This window comes from Maniola hyperantus, chromosome 13 (genome assembly GCF_902806685.2).
Source record: "Maniola hyperantus chromosome 13, iAphHyp1.2, whole genome shotgun sequence".
NCBI lineage: Eukaryota > Metazoa > Arthropoda > Insecta > Lepidoptera > Nymphalidae > Maniola > Maniola hyperantus.
In genome coordinates, this window is record NC_048548.1 from 11,665,583 (window position 1) to 11,685,973 (window position 20,391).

Consider the following 20,391-nt stretch of genomic DNA (forward strand, 5'->3'; position numbering starts at 1 on the left):
TGCTGGATAGCGCGGAGTGACGGTCGTACGGGAGATGGCAATCGCGTTGGGGACACCCCGCACACCAACACAGCCCTCGCGCGAACCCGGTGCTGGATAGCGCGGAGTGACGGTCGTACGGGAGATGGCAATCGCGTTAGGGACACCCCGCACACCAACACAGCCCTCGCGCGAACCCGGTGCTGGATAGCGCGGAGTGACGGTCGTACGGGCACTCGTGGCGATTTTTTAAAACTGGTTTTACGGCTCTAGGTTCTAGCGCTTTGTAGCCTATGAGTAGTCGAGGACTACCACGGACCGGCGCACCGGTTCATGACCGGTTCGGAAAGCATTTTCTACTGAGAAGATTATCATCAAATTAGCACTTAAGAGATAAACATTAGAGTAGGTAGGTATGTAGGTACATACCAAATATATATAATCACAAATCAATTCAATTGTTTGCAGCAGTATCGGTTTTGCATCGTGACTTGTTCGACCCTGTGACAAAAACCGCTTTTCGTAATCCGAAATCTCTATACTCTGAACCTGGTCTTGCCCCTTCACTGTTTTAACTATGGTCTCAATTGATACAAATACATTAATTAATAGGCCCACTGACTGTTTCCATTGTTTGTTCGTATTAAAGCACACATAACATTTGCACAAAACACCCACACGGATCGTAGGAACCTTTGACATTATCCTTTTAATCATCATCATCATCATTGTCGTCGTCGTCGTCGTCGTCGTCATCGTCAGCTTGTGGATGTTCACTGTTGGACATAGGCCTTCCCTAATGAGCGCCACGTTAGTATGTAACTATCGATAGTCTACCACGCTGGCCAAGTGCGGATCGGCAGACACACCTTTGAGAACATTATGGAGAACTCTCAGACATGCACGATGCTGTCCTACACCGTTCCGTTAGAGCAAGTGATATAAACGCACGTAACTCCGAAAAGTTAGAGGTGCGTGACCGGGATCGAAACCCCGACCTCCAATTAGGAGGCGGACGTCCTAAGTCCTAACCACTAGGAGAAGGCCTTGTAATATGTACGAATTGTCAGTTTAAGTAACATAAAAATGCAACTCCTCAATATATCGAATTAGGTTGCCTGCACATCGGATTGAAAGAGAGGTGATGCAAAATTATGTAGGTTAGGTAGTTAAGCAATACGATTAAGACAATAGTATGTAAGATTTCTTTATTAGTATTGTTAGTCCATAAGCGAGAGTAGATCATAAGACGGCTCTCAATAAACATCTTTCACCGTTGCCGCATTTAATTATTACCATACGGCCACAACATATCTCATGGCGACCCTTGCCAGTCGGTGCATGCCTAATCTAAGTGCGTGCACCGGCTGGGCACCGATCAAGAAGAAGACTACACAATTTTCAAAAGAATATTATCAAGATTCAAGACTCAATTAGAACAAAAAGAAGAAAATAATTCCACGTCCTATATTAAAAATCAAGAAACACTAACATCAAGAAATAAGCCAAAAAAAATGAATCGCTTATGAACAGAAGACATCTCAAGCTTCATTGATCGGCCCAGCATCATCGTGCGTCCAGGGTTATCCCGGCCAAAACTAGGAGGTGTCCAGGGTATTCCCGGCCCAGTTCGAGGAGTCCAGGGTTTTCCCGGCCCATTAAGATGCAGTAAAGAAGAGGCGCAGACTCCAGACCTCCGGACCTGATGACCAAAACCTGTCCTGATGACGACGGCGACTACACGGCGGTCACGAAATTGACTATTGAAATGCGTCGCTAACAGTTAAAGTAAGTGCAATTTATCTCTCGTAATGGGCAAATAGGTAAAATGTGTAGCAATTGTAATTTTTTTTTCTTGGGTAGATAATTAAATTTTGTACGTAGGTATAGGTTAGGTGAATATTGGTTTTTTATAATAAATGATACTTCCTCCACTATCTACTAATAAGTTCCGTTCGTGCTTTATTTGTAAGATTTTATATAGTGTGTAGGATAGTTTAAACTAATAATAGATAATAATTAATAAATGAATAAATAGGTACTTACTTCTTTCGTAAATATTAATAATTCAGAGAATTATAACGGTGTCATCGCGTGGTCAACGACACACGCGTACCCGAATATTTTGTATTGTTATACGAGACAATGGTTTTGCTCGAGATGCAATTTGCAAATACAAGGAAATGAATATGAAATAAGGAGAATTTTTTCCCCTACAGACGTTTTTCGTCTAGTTTCGTGCTAGTTTTGACGATATAAGACTTTACCCGGCTTTGACAAATTAGGACTCTGCAAACCAAAGGCTTGATCACCCTTCGGCTGTAGAAGTGCTATAGGTATAAAATATACAATATTTATTTTGGATTGAGACATACTGACGTAGGAATCTGATTGTTATTTATTTGTTTAAACGCGATGTTTTGCGCATATTTAGTACCTCCTCATTCAACTATATATATTTGTCTAGACTCTTGATCATTATCTACCGCGCTGGTGTTAGTGAAAGACCTAGAATTTTTTATGAAAAGTTGAATGCTATTGAAATACTTATTGAAAGAAATAAGTTTGATGAAGACTATAAGTCTTATGAAAAATGCTTGCAAGCATGTTATGTTAAATATTAATTAGGAGAGTACGCGCCGCGTTTGTTGATTTGTTTATTTATTTGTATTATGTGAAGAAGTAACTTGAAAGGAAGATGAAGACTAGGAGAGATTTATTATGACTGTCCAGGAAATATGAATACCTGAGATGTTTACTTAATAATAAGTATTATTATGGGTTATAGAATAGAAACCCTATATTTACCGTCTTACGACGATGCTACGACAGCTGTATACTGATGATGAGGACGATTTGATAGGTCAAAGAATCTTTTGAGACAACTAAGTCGATTAGTGCAATCGATATCTCAGCTTATACATATCTAATACCTATGATGCTATTTTGAGATTATTTTATTACCTATGATGAGATTTTTCGAAACTTTTGTAAAAGTTAAATCCTTGACTGCACTTAATAGATTACGATTTTTCTAGTTATAAGTAAGGTTGAAAGTATGCCCATACGAAGAAAGAGATAAGATAAATTGCACTTGAGCACAGGAAGTAACGATAAAAAAAAATGTTTCCTTACATAATTTTAATTTTATTTAGCATTAGATTTTATTTTTGTGATTGTCATCATCTTTTCTTCTGATTCGATGTAGCGTCTAACATTTTTTTTTCTTTTAAGGGGAGGGGTAACCGCATACATTTTCAGGGGAGTTGTAATATGTACGAATTGTCAGTTTAAGTAACATAAAAATGCAACTCCTCAATATATCGAATTAGGTTGCCTGCACATCGGATTGAAAGAGAGGTGATGCAAAATTATGTAGGTTAGGTAGTTAAGCAATACGATTAAGACAATAGTATGTAAGATTTCTTTATTAGTATTGTTAGTCCATAAGCGAGAGTAGATCATAAGACGGCTCTCAATAAACATCTTTCACCGTTGCCGCATTTAATTATTACCATACGGCCACAACATATCTCAGCCTTACACCTTATTTTAGTACCGTAGTATACATATAATATATAATATACTATTATATAAAGAGTTAATGTCGTTAAGTTTGTTTGTAGGGGGTAATCTTTGGAACTACTGAACCGATTTTAAAAATTCTTACACCAGTAGAAAGCTACATTATTCCTGAGTGACATAGGCTATACGGGATCTTTAAAAACCTAAATCTACGCGGGGGAAGCCGCGGGGATCAGCTAGTAATATATCAAGGAGTAATACCACACAAATCAAGAGAACATAGGATTGCAGAGTGAATACCGCAATTTAAAACATGAGTTCCCAAAGGGTGCTCCTGAGTTTACTTGTTTCATTTATAAAATGTGCGTCGAATTAAATGTGAATGTAGAGTAATGAAAGGTTAATTTGAATAAATATAAGTAATTAGTCCACGTGAAAGGGTTTTAACAGCACTCATGTGACACGCGATACACGGTTCATGGTCAGATATTTAATGATAATAATATTATGTTGACACCATTGACTATTTAGCCTGAATAAACACAAGGTTTTAGGTACCTAGGTATTTGTAGGATTAAAAACAAAAGCTACTACATAATTATGCGAATTATTGGATTCGCGCACCGGATTCATGTTTTTTTAACCGAATTCCAAAAATAAAAATATTAAAAAAACCGACTTCCAAAAACACTACAAAGTAAGAAATAACTTTTGTTTCTATGTCCCTAATGTTGTTTATACGTGTATGTATGTTTAAGTCGGGCGGACATCACGCTTTGATTTCTAGTTTGTTTTATTATGCAAAGCTAAGTAACAGCTAAATAGGTATATACATATAGGTATTAATTAATTGCAAACTGATTAAAGCTCTACAAAGCGTAGATCAATAGGTACCTATCATCTATAATTCTTTAATATTTTTACTCCACAAACTGTTCCGACCCTTTCAATTTGAGTAATTACGTACGTAATTAATTCTATTATGTACCTAGTTACGAAAAATTTTAAGGAAAAAATTTCACCAGTAGTTCATTGCTTTTCACTCTTTTGTCCGAGTGAAATAAGAAATGGAAAATTTTAATACTTAGGTTTTTCGTGACCTTAAGAGAAGGTCAGCTACCGTCTAACCTACTATAATAGAGGTTCTAGCCTCTAGCTGTTTCCGCGGATTCATCTGCGTAGATTTAGTTTTTTTAGGGTACCGTAAAAGGAAAAAAGGAACCCTTTTACTACCCTTTTACTTTAGGAACACTTCGTTAAGTCAAATTCAAAGTCAAAGTCAAATGATTTATTCAAAATAGGTAATAAATTACTCTTATTGATGGTCTGGTATGGTGTTAGATTTGTAAGATATAGTGGTGATAATTATAACGCAAACTTAAAACTAAAGCTACGAGGGTTCCAAACCTATTATCTGTCTGTCTGTCCGTCTGTCATGTTATCTGTCTGTCTGTCAGTCTATCCGTCGTGTCTGTCAAGAAATCCTATAGGGTATTTCCCGTTGACCTAGCATCATGAAATTAGGCAGGTTGGTAGCTCTTAAAGCAGTAAGACTTAGGGGAAAAAAACTGAAAACCATGAATTTGTGGTTTTGAAAGTTGGCTAAAAAGTAGCGTATGTTTCCTCTCCTTGTCTGTGAAAGTCCCGTCAAAATAGGTTCAGCCGTTCCGAAGTTTAGCCCGTTCAAACAGACAGACAGACAAAAATTTTAAAAACATGTGATTGAGTTATGTAATGGTACTGTTCAAATAACCATATGAGCGTAATATGAGGTAGTTATTTCGAAATTTCAGACACACTTCAATTTTTTATTAGTCTAGAGTATAGACATTTAGGTTTAAGTAGGTTTTGATAAAGAGTAGGCACCTACTTAGTCAAGTAAGGACAATTTATGTTTACTATGTAATTAACCTACCCAGCCCATAATCGCATCACACAAAGGAAAATCACCAATAACAATAGCAGGAAGGAAAATAATTTAAATAAGTAAATTATTACTATGAGGTCTTCAAAGTAAAAAAATACAGCACCCACATTAAAAAAAAATATGAAAAAAAAACATTGAAAAAATTAGTAACATAAAAAGTTAATTATTAAAAATACCTTCGTGATAATGGCAAAATAAATAAAACCGGGTAAACTCGGGTAAGTATTCAATGATTGTAAAGTTGTCGGATAGCAGGTGCGTACCTACTTTTTAATTTAGGGGTGAGTTTTAAACCAATTCGCAAACTTCCTTACGTGGTCAGAATTGCTTGTATTCAGTGGCGTGCAGCTGATAGAGGCATAAACGCACTGCTTACCCTTATTGTAATAAATCAATGCTTATTTTTAATTAAAACCTGCCGGAAAATAAGTTCATGCCTAAATGCATACCCTGGCTTGAAATCCTGTGCACGCCACTGCTTGTATTCGATATTGAAATATTTTCGGAACCACTGTTTCTATTGTCCGTTCATCTTAACTTGACACGTGAGTAATATGTTGGCACCATTGCTTGTTTGCTTAATCTTTAGAACCTAGGGTTTATTATTGCGTGATTTGCAATGGTGCCAACATATTATTACTCACGCGTCAAGTTACGAAGAACGTTGGTAGGTACATCAGGGATTATTATTGTAAAACTTTTGAAGGAAACGGTTCGAGCTTCGAAGTTCGAAGAGGTTTTCAAAAATCTAGCGCGAACTCTTTGATTTTCTGGGATGAAAACCGGCCAAGTGCGAGTAAGACTCGCGCACCTCGGTTCCGTAGGTAACTGCAGTCGTATTTTTTCGACATTTTGCACGATAAATCAATAACTAATATGCATAAAAATAAATAAAAATCTGTTTTAGAATGTACAGGTAAAGCCCTTTTATATGATACCCCACTTGGTATAGTTAGCTTACTTTGAAAATCGAAAATACTAATTATTTGTTCATTAACACATTTCAATTTATTGTGTGATGTAACCACAAATCCACGGTTTTCAGATTTATTCATGATTCTAGGTCAACGGGAAAATACCTTATAGGTTTTTGTGACAAACACGACAGACAAACGGACAGACAGACAGACAACGAAGTGATCCTGTAAGGGTTCCTTTTTTGAGGTGCGGAACCGTAAAAAACATCGCTTGTACCTACTCTATTTTCTCTGGTAGGTAATCGTAACAGCTCTGATTTATACCGAGTCCCATGTATGTCAGTATCAGTGCCAACCGGTCCCTATACAGCTTACCTACGTAGCTTAGAGCTGAATACAAGGCATTTTTCCATTTAAGTACCGTTGCGAATAAAATGTCTCGGTCGTTTGATATAATGTCTTTATGAGAAAGTAACTTAGCAAAAACTAGTAAAAGCTTTAGTATGCATACCTAAAAATCTATAAATATAAAAGGAAAAGCTGACTGACTGCCTGGTGATCTATCAACGCACGGCTCAAACTACTGGACGGATCGGGCTGAAATTTAGCATGCAGATCGTTATTGTGATGTAGACATTTGCTAAGAAACAATTTCGGAAAATTCAACCCCTAAGAGGGTAAAATAGGGGTTTGAAATTTGTTTAGTCGACGTGGACTAGGTCACGGTCATAAGGCTAGTTAGGTGTATACATCTTATATATTTTTTGTATACAAAAGTACTTCAATAGTGTAATACAAGTGTACCTACCATTAACTGAGAGGGCTCGTGGGGTGCGTGCTTTTGTATTTTCCTTCTGTCTGTATTTTTTTGTTCTTTTATGTAATCCTTCTTGTGGTGATACAAATAAAGAGTATAATAATAATAACTGATGAAGTAACACTATAATAAAAGTTCTGTAACTAATAAACTTTATGGTAAGCGAATGTAGCACAAAGGACTGGTATCCTAACTGAATAGTAAATTCAAAATCGAGTTTCGAAATTGCGACCGCAGCTGGGCTCATAGCGTGTCCTACCGCGTCATAAATCACGTCCCAACACCAATACACGTCAGAAAATTTCACAGCTTTACCACGAGGCCAGTGCATTACTTAAATCGACATACAATACCTTACAATACCCACTTATCTTATTAAAAGTACGTCACATACAAACAAATCTCTGTCTTGGTGACATTTCAAACAGTTGTATCGCTATACCTTATCTTATCAAATCATGAGATTGTGCAAATGAGATCAGTTTATCAGACAGCCGCCTCCGCGGAAGGTAAGACCGGGTTCTGGAGGTCCGGGGTCGTGTTGAGCCCTACCAGAAGTTCGATTGTCGTTGCCAGCATTCATCGGCCCGACGCCACTACGAGTGAACGTCGGAAAGAAAACGACTCACGTAACTATCGTTCCATTGAATAGCGTGCGCGTAGTCGATCGTGACGTGCGATGCCCAGGGCCCCGCGTGCCCCTCTTCCCCTCGTAGGGCTATGGAGACCCTCCTCGATAAGTTCAAGAGGGAGCAAGGAGGCCTACGACGTTCCCGATCCGTCCGCGCTTCCCTACGACTGATAGGCAACCGCTGGCGAGCAAAAGACGACGAAACTACCGAAGACTTAGACGGAATCAAAGACGACGTCGTGCTGACGCAAATCTTCAACGGGGAGAAAGATTACAGCGTCGCGTACACTGGCATCGACGGCACGTACAAACCGAAGACACCCAACATGGCGAAGCGGAAGCAGGAACTGTCGAAACCGAGGAAGAAGAGCGGCGACATCGACCTGACATTAAAACCGCAACGACACAGGCGGGTGGAGAAGACCAAGTTTAGTGATTTGTTTAATAAGAAAACAAAAAGTGTATCCGCAAAAGAGCTGCTAGTCCCAGATAGGATACCACCTAAAGCAGCGGCGATACTGCACATACACTCTCCTGTAAAGGAGACGAAAGATAAGACAAAGAAGAAGTTGAAGGGTATGGGTAAATCTGAGAGTGCGAATGTGATAACGGGGCTCACCACACAGCGACGGACTCGAAGGGGTTCGGAAAGTGACATGTGGGGGAGTCAGCCACGGGGTTGCGTGAATCAAGCGTTTGTGTACAGTACCCCGCCGAAGGACAGGAAGCTTCCCATATCACCGTCGTCCTACTTGAGTACGTATTGTTTTTATATTACAAATATTAATTCAAGTGCGTAATTATTGGATTAGTTATACTTATTGGGTTTTGACCCGTTTGATGCGTAAACACTAAACAGGTCCATTTGATAACGAATTAGAACTGTAATTAATTTGGTACTGTTTATACTTTACTTAATTGATGCCCACAACTGGGTCCACATGGATTTATATTTGAAATAGTTGAGTGAGTGACTGAGCTAGCGAATCACTCTGCAGGTCTTTAACTATCATCATCATCATCATCATCATCATCATCGTCATCATGATCAACCCATTACCCGTCCACTACTGAGAACGGGTCTCCTCTCAGAGTGAGAATGAGAGAGTGAGAAGGGTTTAGGCCATAGTCTGCCACGCTGGTCCAATGCGAATTGTCAGACTTTACTCACCTTTAAGAACTCTGAGAGTCATGCCTGAGGCATGCAAGTTTCCTCTTGATGTTTTCCTTCACCGCGAATTACATACCTTTACTGAAAGACGGAATCACATTTTTATTATTTACGTAAAATGTGTAAAAATCACGTGAAACAATAATAAATTTTGCATAAACATGACTATTGCTTTAAATCTTGATTTAAAATGACGTGACTGCATCTATATTTTTCTATACCTACCTATTACAAGTAATTTTTAAATTGTTGTTTCACACGTGAACACAGTGTATTCCAAAATGATTGATGCATTGGGGCCATAACAATTATTGTAGTAAGTAGTTGTAGTAATTATTGTAGTTGTTGTGTCAAACTTGGATGCAATCATGCGGTCCTTCTAATTGGTAAGTCTTCAATTTTTTGTTGTTGTTTACATAAAGTTCTGACCTTTTATTTGAATTTGTCTTAGGTTAGGTTTTTCTCTAAATTGACGCCTTATACCAGAAGCCAATTTAAAAGTTACAAATCCCCAAATAGACCCAGTCGAAAATTACTTAATCTCGGTATACGACGACCATAAGGAAAAATAAAAAACAGGTCAACTGCGAGTCGGACTTGCACACGAAGGATGCCATACTATTTTATTATTATTTTTAACCTACTTTTTATTATTTTTTAATTTGCATGGCGGCCATTTTGAAATTTGCTATCTTGGTTTTTTTTTTTTAATAAATTTTTTATTTTTATTGTGATAGTGGCAATATAAATACTATTACGGTTCATGAGATAGGTAGGTACATCGTGCTGACGACAGATGGACGAACAACGGAGGCTGAGCGATACGGTCCCGTTCGCACCCTTCGCGGGTACAGAACCCTGAAAAGCAAACAAGGATTGCGATCACCCATCGATATAAATGACAAGATATGGCCAAGCGAAAAAAAAATTTCACGGTTTTGGAACCTAATAAATCAACGCCACTTCTTACATACTAATGGACGACCCGTTCCAAATCCAGACATCTTTGAGGTTGCATTGGTGCTAAAGCACCACTGAGTCGGTGCCATTTTGTTTGTATGCGATCACCGTATTGTATTGAGTTTATGGTAATAAAGAAGTTGAACGATGATACAATATAATTAGTCCACGTTTCATAAGTCGTAATACCTATGAGTAGTTTATTATGTTGTTTCCTTAATTTTGAGATATTAACGCTCAACTAGGGCAATAAAATTGCGTGAATTGTGACGCTGGGTTATGTTTCTCGGCATAATAATAACATTCCTTCGCCGAATTGACTTATAAGTTGCATAAAGAAAGTAATTAAAGAGCATTATAATGATTGATCGGATCAGGTTTGTTTATTTAACAAACAAGTTCTACCTACAAGTAGGTACTTACTTTATTTGGTAACTAGCTTATGCTCGTGACTTCGTCCGCGTGGACTACACAAATTTCAAACCCCTAGGGGTTTAATTTTTAAAGAATCCTTTCTTAGCAGATGCCTTCGTCATGATAGCGATCTACATGCCTTTTAGCCCGATCCATCCAGTAGTTTGAGCTGTGCGTTGATAGATCAGTCAGTCAGTTTTCCTTTTATATATTTCGTAATATAGATAAGTGCCTATATACTAAGAACTCGCGAGGGCCAGACCTTCGTTATTTTATAAATGCTGAAAGTTTATCTGCGTATTGTCCCCAGCACAGGGAGGAACGATCAGCGACTATGAAGTTTGGACTTTCACGAAAGATTTTTACGTCTTTGTTACCTGTTATCTCCCAAAGCCACTATAATCCAAACTTCATAGTCCCTCCCTGTGTTGGGGACAATACGCAGATAAACTTTCAGCTTTTATAAAATAACGAAGGTCTGGCCGTCCCGGGCTCTCTCTCTCTACTACTATATATTATGCTAGGCTGAATAGTCTTCAATCTCTGGTTATCCCAAAAGAGTAATTGAAGACGAAAAAAAAATTCAAGGAAATTTTATTTATTACTCCCAAAAGGTTGAATGCTCTTTCCTTGATTGTTGATTATAACAAAGAAAAAAAACCTTTTTCAGCCTTTTGTTCAATTTATTTTATTAAGTAAGTAAGTACTTTAGAGATATTAAACCTTTATTTTAGATATTAAACTTTTAACCTTTAGATTATATTAAACCTTTGTGTTTTAATAGAGTTCAGTTGAAAGAAAACACTTTAAAAAGTTGCCATCAAGAATAAGCGTTTTTTATCGCCTATAAATTAATATTCAACAAAAGCAGCTTTAATTAAAAGCAAGTTAAAGCGCTCACACACTAAAAGCTGCCGTGCTAATCCGCCAGTTTTGGTGTGTAGATCGTTTTAATTTTTCTCACTATTATAAAATTGTTATACCTACTATTTATTTTGATTGAATACTAAACGAGTATCATAAGTACATCTACACTAATATTACAAATGTGAAAGTGTGTTTGTTTGTTGGTCCTGCCTTCACGACCTAACTAAGCAACCAATCGACTTGATTTTTGGCATAGAGATAGTTGAAAGGCTACTTTGTATCCTGGAAAACCAAAATGTATTTAAATTTATAAAATCACAAATAAGCTGATTGATATAAAATTTAAACGTATCTTACAGACTTTAATAACTTGCTGCTAAAACTTTCATCAAAACTTGTGTTCCTACTGTAACAAAGGATAATAAACGTCATTCAATATATTTTTAAGAACGGAATTTCAGATAAATTCCGCCCAATCATTAGAAATTACAAACCCAAAGGCACCATAGAATAAGTGCTTCAAGATTTTTAACACATTTTCTTATTATAAATGCGAAAGTGTATTTGTTTATTGGTTTGTCGTTTAATCACGTCGCAACAGTGCAATGGACTGGCTTGATTTTTTGCATGGGTGCGGATAAAGACTATAATATAAAGGCTATTTTTTATACCGGAAAATCAAAAGGCTCCCGCGAGATTTTTAAAAAACCTAATTCCACGCGGATGGAGTCGCGGGCATCAGCTAGTAATCAATCTAAAATTACGTTATTTGGTTATGCATTAAGATTGGTAGGTATACCTACCTATCTACTCGCATTCCCATCACAAGCGAATAAGTAGTCAATTATTGTTTAAATGAGCTATAAAATTTTTATCAAGTGAGATGGCAGTCAAGCATAAACAATAAAAAAATTAATCCCATCGGAAGCCTCACTAAAGGCAATAAACACAAATGAACAATGGCAACAAACATCCAAATAAAAACTGTATAAAAGAATATTATCAAGAATACAAAATAAAACCTCATTCAACTATACCAGCAATAGCAATTTGCAATCGCATAATGGGAGGTACCTAACTTGATTTTTGTATAGAGATTGCTCCCACGGTTCGCGGTGAAAGAGTCTTTCTTGTATTGTGAGTACCCACCTTCACTCTTTTCTTGAATTACGTTTTTTATCTGATCGTGTAGGAACGATTATTTGGGATGCAGTGAACGATAAAGCATAGAAATATTCCGTAAACTTACTTCATTATAGCATAACGAAATCTCTACTGTGATGAGCGGTGCATATTATATACCTACTCTATTGTTTCATTTATCTAAATCGTTGACAACTTCGTAACTGTCACTTTGAGTCGGTCAATCACGGAAACGTCCAGTATCCCATGACATACAGTACGAACCAATCATGAGCCTGTTGCGGCTTAAGGATTTAAGTAATTGGCTTAGTCACGTGTCGTGAGTTTGTGACTTTTATTTTCGAATAACAAGTATTTTGTTAGAAACGCGGTTTCTATGATTTGTATGGATGTAGGTACTTTATTTAGAAAATGATGTGGGAGGTACACAAGAAACTATAAGCTTTAGGACCTAGGACGCAATTAAAACACCAATAAATTATAAAATAAAATAATATGTAGTGATTTGTGGCTTAACAGCTTCTTTTCTTTGCTATCTGTTCTCTAAATACATAGTTTAAAATAAAGTCGCAATACGCGGTTGGTTGTATGTTGCAATTTGATTTTCAATAGATATTGATGGATATCATCATTATCAATGGAAGTCCACAGCTGGGCATAGGTTTCTTCTAGGGACTTCTACACGCCACGGTCTTGCGTCGGCGCCGCCGCCTGAATCCAGCGGCTCCCTGCTCTTTCAGGAGCGAAGTATACCTACCATAGAATTTTTTTCACGTTAAAATTCATAGACAGGCATACACTCGTGGTTGTAGTCAATAAAAATATCTAAAGATTAGATTGCGAAATAAAATATGTATAAAAAAGAAACACATACAATCGAGACTAGTCGTCTAGGCTTTACTCAGATTAGTGTGAAAACACTTTTCGTATCAAAGTAAATACCTTTATTTGAAGAGAATAATAATAAGATAATGGCGCCGATTCTGTTGTCTTTCTCTAAAGTAAATTTTGAGTATCTGCATCTTTTTCTTTTTAATAATGCTAAAAATGGACAAGACTCTAAATTTTAGTGCGCTCTACAAATTTAAACAATAGGCTCGCGACTAGCAGCTAAAGTCACGAGGTTTGACAGCTCTAAATTTAATTTAAGCTAGCTAATTATATTCAATTGAAGTCAAGCTATGTCTGTCCTTTTTATAGTAAGAAGAGAATGCGAATACTCTAAAATTTAGTTGTGCTCAGAATCAGTACCAATGTAAGACTAAGATCTTTTATTGTAACTGTGTAACTCAAGTGCACGAGTCAAATTTTATGCGCGTTGCAATCCACGGGCAAGACCTAGTCTCAACTACCGCAGTATACTGTGCAGTAATTCGATACTGCGGCGCTGATTTCCAGGCACTACCCGTAGATTAAAGCCTCAGGCGCATTGCGCTGCTAGAATATAGATTATTGTTAGCTCGGTATTTTTCTTATCTTTTATTTATTTTGGAACGCTTTTTAAATGAATCTACTTATACTATTTTTTTCGGCCATCTAGCTGTTTTCCCAAAATAAGTAAGTGTACGTAATCAGTACCTTTATTATAAATGCGAAAGTGTGTTTGCTTTTTTTTTTAATAGGTATAGCGAGCATACGTGCAGGCGGGTCACCTGATGTTAAGTGATTACCTTTGCAGCACTAGAGGAACCGCCGATGCTTGTTGGTTTGTCCTTCAATCACGTCGCAACGGTGCAACGGATTGACGTGATTTTTTGCATGGGTATAGATAGTGAATATAGAAACCTCGAGAGTGACTAAGTGGAAGTTCTCAAGGGATTTTTAAAAAACCTAATTCCACGCGGACGAAGTCGCGGAAATCAGCTAGTGTTTAATAATAAGCGAAGTGGTAATAGGTTAAAGCTTTAGTGATTAAGTTCGCCTCATATAATTCGGGGTATGGATTCGATCCCGGGCACGCACCTCTAACTTTTGGGAGTTGTGTACGTTTTAAGCTATTAAAATAGGTATTTATATTGCTTTAACGGTGAAGGAAAATATCGTTAGAAAACCTACATAAATGCCTGAAAGTTTTCCATACTATTCTCAAAGGTGTGTGAAGTTTGCCAATCCGCACTTGGTCAATGTGGTAGACTATGGCAAGACCTTTCTTATTCTGAGAGGAGACCCGTGCTCATTAGCGAGTCGGGAATGAGTTGATGATGAAAATGATGATGATCGAATGCTTTCATGATGCTTCCTATTTATTTTACGCATTACTGTACAAAAGGATTAGCTAATAAGTCTAACCTAAATCTATCACCGGAAGCTGTTATGAGTTGATATCACGTACTATAGTTGTAATATCCGGTGTCAAAGTAGAAAGTTAAATAACTAATTTATTTCACTGAGGGACCCATAAAGTAAAAGCCTGTCTCCATATTCAAGAAAGCATATCTCCATATTCAAGAAAATAGAATACCATATTATTACGTAATGCCCATCTGACAGAGTCACCAGTAATCTAGTAATACTCCCACAGCACAAATCTATCGAACTTACACATTACTTATCCACTTACATAATCCGTCACTTAATTACCAATTAAGTAGGACAATAAAATATCTATTTGAATTAAACTGGATCTATTAATGTGAATTTAAAAGAAAAACCGGCCAAGTGCGAGTCAGTTTGAGGGTTCCGTACTACAGTCGTATTTTTTGGACATTTTGCACGATAATTCAAAACTATGACGCATACAAATAAATACAATCTGTATTAGAATGCACACTGCACAGGTTCCCTTTCATATATATTATACTTGATTTAGTTATCTTACTTCGAAAATTGAAAATACTAATTATTAGTTCAGGACCACAATTTAATTTTTTTTTGTGTGCTTTAACCACAAATTCACGGTTTCCAGATTTTCCCCCTTATGTCTGCTATAAGACCTACCTACCTGCTAAATTTCATGATCCTAGGTTAACGAGATGTACCCTGTAGGTTTCTTGACAAACAGACAGACAGACAACAAAGCGAACCCTATAAGGGTTCCGTTTTCCCTTTTGAGGTACCGAACCCTAAAAAAACACAGTTGGTAGTCTTTTTTTTTCCTTATTGTTGAGTGCCGATTAGCTACTCAATTGTATTACGATCTAGCCTAATTAATTATGACTAATAAGTAATTTTATTTTAACCTAAACTTATAAATTATCTTATATACTAAAGAGTTGGTAGAGTCTTGACATAATCTAGCAAAAGTTGTCCTACATGAAATAGGTAAGTAAATAAATTCATTTCCTACAGAGTAGAGTTAGATTTGAGTCGCAACATCTTTTTTGGGATTCCGCCGAACCCGCAGGGTTCCAACTTCCAACGCGACCTAGTTATAGGATCCCGTTGGCACTCTTAGTGTACGGAACCCTAAAAATGAATTCAAGAAAAAAGTTTTGTAAAGATAACACATCAGCAATTTAACGAGCTTGGTGAAAATACACCTACACCTATTTAAATACTTCTTTACACTGCTGTAAAGAAGATTTTACTGCAAAGGAAATTAGATAGAAGGTACTTTATAGGTAGGTTAATTGAACTTGCACTTAAGGCTTCCTATATTAAGGCCGGCTCACATTATTCTAATCACTGGAACTCTTTGATTTTTCGGGATAAAAATTAGCCTATGTCATTCTCCAGGTCTTTAACTATTCCCATGCACAAAATCACATCGATCCGTTGCGACGTGATTGAAGGACAAACCAGCAAACCAACAATCCAATAAACCAACGAACATACACACTTTCGCATTTATAATATGTGTAGTGATTCCATGTCCTTTGCAGACCAATCAGATGGGATGACTGAGTTACAATTATGTACTGAATTCAGTACATTGTACTGGTATTATTATAACGATGTTCTAGCGCCGTTCATATTATTCCAGTAGCAATATTGCACACAAATTAATTTACGGGTTCAATTAGACTATATTCAGTACAACTACATTGTTCTGGTATTAAAACACTGTTAGAAGTAGTCCAATCTAAAGTTACAACATGGTGGTTTGCGCAGTATTACAAGTCCAGCAGATATCTATCTGTTTGAGTACAAAGCGCAGTCAAACACCTCGTGTTCAGATTGGACTACTTGGTTTGCGTGCACTATACTTAGATGGAGGGAGGATTAGAGGGAGTAAGATTAGTACGTGAGCCTCAGTACTTTGAATTTGCAGTTCTAAAATATTCATTTAGTTTTACGAGTAGGCTACTGCTCTTGTTGCGCAGGCTGCGTATAGTTATCTACTCTGTGGCTTTAATCTGTGCTTACCTTTAGCTCGCTTGCATGGTACTGGACTAATATGAATAGGCCATTATTACATACCCATACATAGTCAACTTTCGCACACTAGTTATGCCATGATGACATAGATGCTTAGCAGATGCAACAGCCTCCCTAACCGTGCGAACACTCAGTTACAACAATGCTACTGAAATGGAGTGACTTCTTTGGTCAGTTCCATTTTCAAATTTAATATTAATATTTTCGAATAACATTAAGGTTCAACAAATGAGTGTCAACGTGGTTCGACTTTCTTTCCTTTTATTCGATTAGTCAGTTCTATTTTCAAATTTCAAAATTGTCTATTGTGTTGTATGCAGTTTGAAGTATCGGTTGCATTTTTAACACTGTCTTATGAGTGATAATGCTGTTCGATTTTCGAATTAAAAGTGCCAATGAGTGTAATCTTCTATTGAGTTTTGATGCACTTTGACACAGTTGCATTTTTCAGACAGTATCTATGCGTGATAGAGTTCCATTTCGAATTAAGTGTCAATGAGGTGTTAATATAGTTTGTGTATCTAGTGATATCTGAATAGTGTGGTGACGTATATGACGTGATGAAGGTGGTGGTTGAGTGGTCTAATTGCAACAGTGTTCTTTTAAATGGCAAATTCAGTAAGTCATAAGTCTTCTAAATATATAAAACGAAAAGGTGACTGACTGAATGATCTATCAACGCACAGCTCAAACTACGGGACGGATCGGGCTGAAATTTGGCATGCAGATAGCTATTATGACGTAGACATCCGCTAAGAAAGGATTTTTGAAAATTCAACCCCTAAGGGGGTAAAATAGGGGTTCGAAATTTGTGAAGTCCACGCGGACGAAGTCGCGGGAATAAGCTAGTAAGTATATAAAAGGAAAGCTGACTGACTGATCTATGAACGCACAGCTCAAACTACTGGACGGATCGGGCTGAAATTTGGCATGCAGATAGCTATTAGGTATGACGTAGACATCCTCTAAGAAAGGAATTTTGAAAATTCAACTAAAATAGGGGTTTGCAATAATTTGTGTAGTCCACGCGGATAAAGACGCGTTTATAAGCTAGTTTAATGTAAGAATGTTATTATTTGATGCTTATTTTAAATATGTATCTACCACACTAATCGTAGGTTTAAGTCCCGCAAATTGCTAGTGCGCCTGGCCGCCATTTTAGTGACGCCAGCACTAGACTGAAGTTTCGAGCTGTTTTTTTTTCGGCTGACGTCAAAATGACGTCATTTCGATGTTAATGAGACATGGTTCCAGCGCAATAGCAATTTGCGGGACTTATATATAACCTGTCAATTGACTTCCGATTTGTAGAGTGCATGTCCGATTTTGTAGATCTCATGTAGCGTTCCGCGCAACGGCCTCGCCGGACTGTACCCGTACTATTTCCGCTACATCGATCTTTATGCTTAGTACTAGGTTTTATGTCTCACCAACGTTGATAGTATTCGAGTGTCGAAATACTTCAGCGTTTTAGTAAACTGCTGCGCGATTGCGGTAGAATGCCAGCTACAATGTCACGATCGCAATCCCTTCTGATAAGTTAACGCTTGCTCCCTATTGGCTACAATGCTTTGTTGCAACAAGAATAGCAAAAATTCAGCCAATCACAAGAATTCAGATAGTAATAATGATTGATGCAGGTTTTACGAAATCGCCCAGTTAGATCCTAACCTGTAGGGCGATAGTCTAAAACCTGCATCAATCATTATTACAATCTCAATTGTTCTGATTGGCTGAATTTGTGCGATTCTTGTTGCAACAATGCATTGTGGCCAATAGTGAGCGAGCATTAACCAATCAAGAGATGATTGCGATCGTGACATTGTAGCTGTCAAACAACCGCGGTAGGGCATCTACAGCCAGAGCTCCAAGCGGAAACGTTGCGAATTTAAAATCAGTGGTATTGCATTTTCGACTTTAATTCAAAGGCTCTTTAGGTCCATTTCACTTTGACGTTATTGCGTTTCGACCCTCGAGTTCTAGCAGCGTTGGTGAGACGTAAAACCTTGTACTAAGCATACAGAACCATACATCACTGTTACTTTCAAACTGTTTTTACTTGGACATGTAATTGAGTAATCGCTAATCGCCCACGCGATGTGTCGACGCACGGTATGTTGCTCGAACAATAACTTGTTTTGTTGTTTCGAGTACCAATCGCAATACCTATCTAAGGACTACTGCAATATTTTCGCAATAGAGGAAAGTTGATATAAGTTTTAGTTTTTTTTTGTTTTTTAAAAAGAATATTAGCCATGTTAAATGACTAATATTCCCCTTTCCTCTCCAACTAAGCGTCAAGCTTGTGCTGGGAGTAGGTACGACAATAGTGCAACGGGCGGGGTTTGTACCGTCGACCTTTCGGTTTTCAGTCCACTCCTTTACCGGTTGAGCTAAGTTGATTAAAAGTTTATTTTTTTTTATTTTTTTATTTAGAGCCTCAATAGCTCAACCGGTAAAGGAGTGGACTGAAAACCGAAAGGTCGACGGTTCAGACCCCGCCCGTTGCACTATTGTCGTACCCACTCCTAGCACAAGCCTGACGCTTAGTTGGAGAGGAAAGGGGAATATTGGTCATTTAACATTGCTAATATTCTTTTATAAAAAAAAAATTACTGTACCGGCATGCTATGCATTTTTGATTCTAAACCTTGGCCTACTACTAAATCATCGGTATGTAAGTACATAGGTACTTCTAGTGACACGCAACATTATTGTTGATTCCGTAGCCGTTGCAGGTTTGTAGATTGGTTAGGAACTTTTAAAACTATCGGACAAAATCCCTGTTAAAACTATCGGATAGAAGTTTGATTGTTCCAAAAAGCTTCCAGTATTAATAGAGCTGTGATAGCCTAGTGGTAAGGACGTCCGATTTCTAATTGGAGGTCGGGGGTTCGATCCCGGGCACGCACCGCTAACTTTTCGGAGTTATGTGCGTTTTAAGTAATAAAATATCACTTACTTTAACGGTGAAGGAAAACATCGTGAGGAAACCTGCATGTCTGAGAGTTCTGCATAATGTTCTCAAAGATGTGTGAAGTTTACCAATCCGCATATGGCCAGCGTAGACTAGGGCCTAACCCTTCTCACTCTGAGAGGAGACCCGTGCTCTGTAGTGAGCCGGCGATGGGTTGATCATGATTTTTATCAGCCTTGTTATGAACAGAATTGGTATCTTTACATTGCACACCATTGTTCTTTATTTCCCTTATTAGGTAATTAGTAAAAAATAATTAATGAACGTGATGAAATAATGCAAGCGATTGTCGTACGTAATTGTGCTAAAATGCGCCTTACGTCACTTACAAAAACAAATATTGCCCAATTAACCAACAAAGCATGAGTATGGCAACACAAAGGAATATTTTCTGCCTTATTATGTGTAACTGTAAGTATTTTAACGTAACATATATGCCCTATTTTATTATCTTTTATTTTCTTGGTAATTGACACTTAGGTTTGTATGCATATGTTGTTATGTTTGTTACTCTTTCATGCAAAAACTAGTAGATGGATTTGCTTGTTTGGAATGGATATAGATTATACCCTGGATTAACGTATAGGCTGCATTTTATTTCGAAAAATCATAGAGTTCCCATGGAATTTTTAAGCATATATATCTATAGCCTATTAGAAAGTGTGTTTGTTGGATTGTCCTTCACTCACGCCCAGAGGCGTCTCTAGCCCTTGTGGCGCCCGTGTGCAACCAGTACCCTGGCGCCC

At 37.5% G+C, this 20,391-nt stretch overlaps 1 protein-coding gene across 7 annotated transcripts in view; it reads left to right on the top strand.

The window, feature by feature from the left end:
- Positions 1-20,391, top strand: part of wake (wide awake) — a 206,339-nt gene that overhangs the window by 157,780 nt on the left and 28,168 nt on the right. For 2 of the 7 annotated variants that reach the window (XM_069502512.1, XM_069502515.1), the window contains exon 1: positions 7,352-8,552. The exons of 3 other annotated variants lie outside the window; for them this stretch is intronic. In XM_069502512.1, coding sequence (XP_069358613.1) covers positions 7,886-8,552 — 667 coding nt within the window. In that variant the 5' untranslated portion in view covers positions 7,352-7,885. Of the gene's footprint in view, positions 1-7,351; positions 8,553-17,217; positions 17,287-20,391 lie in introns of those variants that run through there. 2 more of the 7 variants (XM_069502513.1, XM_069502517.1) reach the window with 2 other exon arrangements.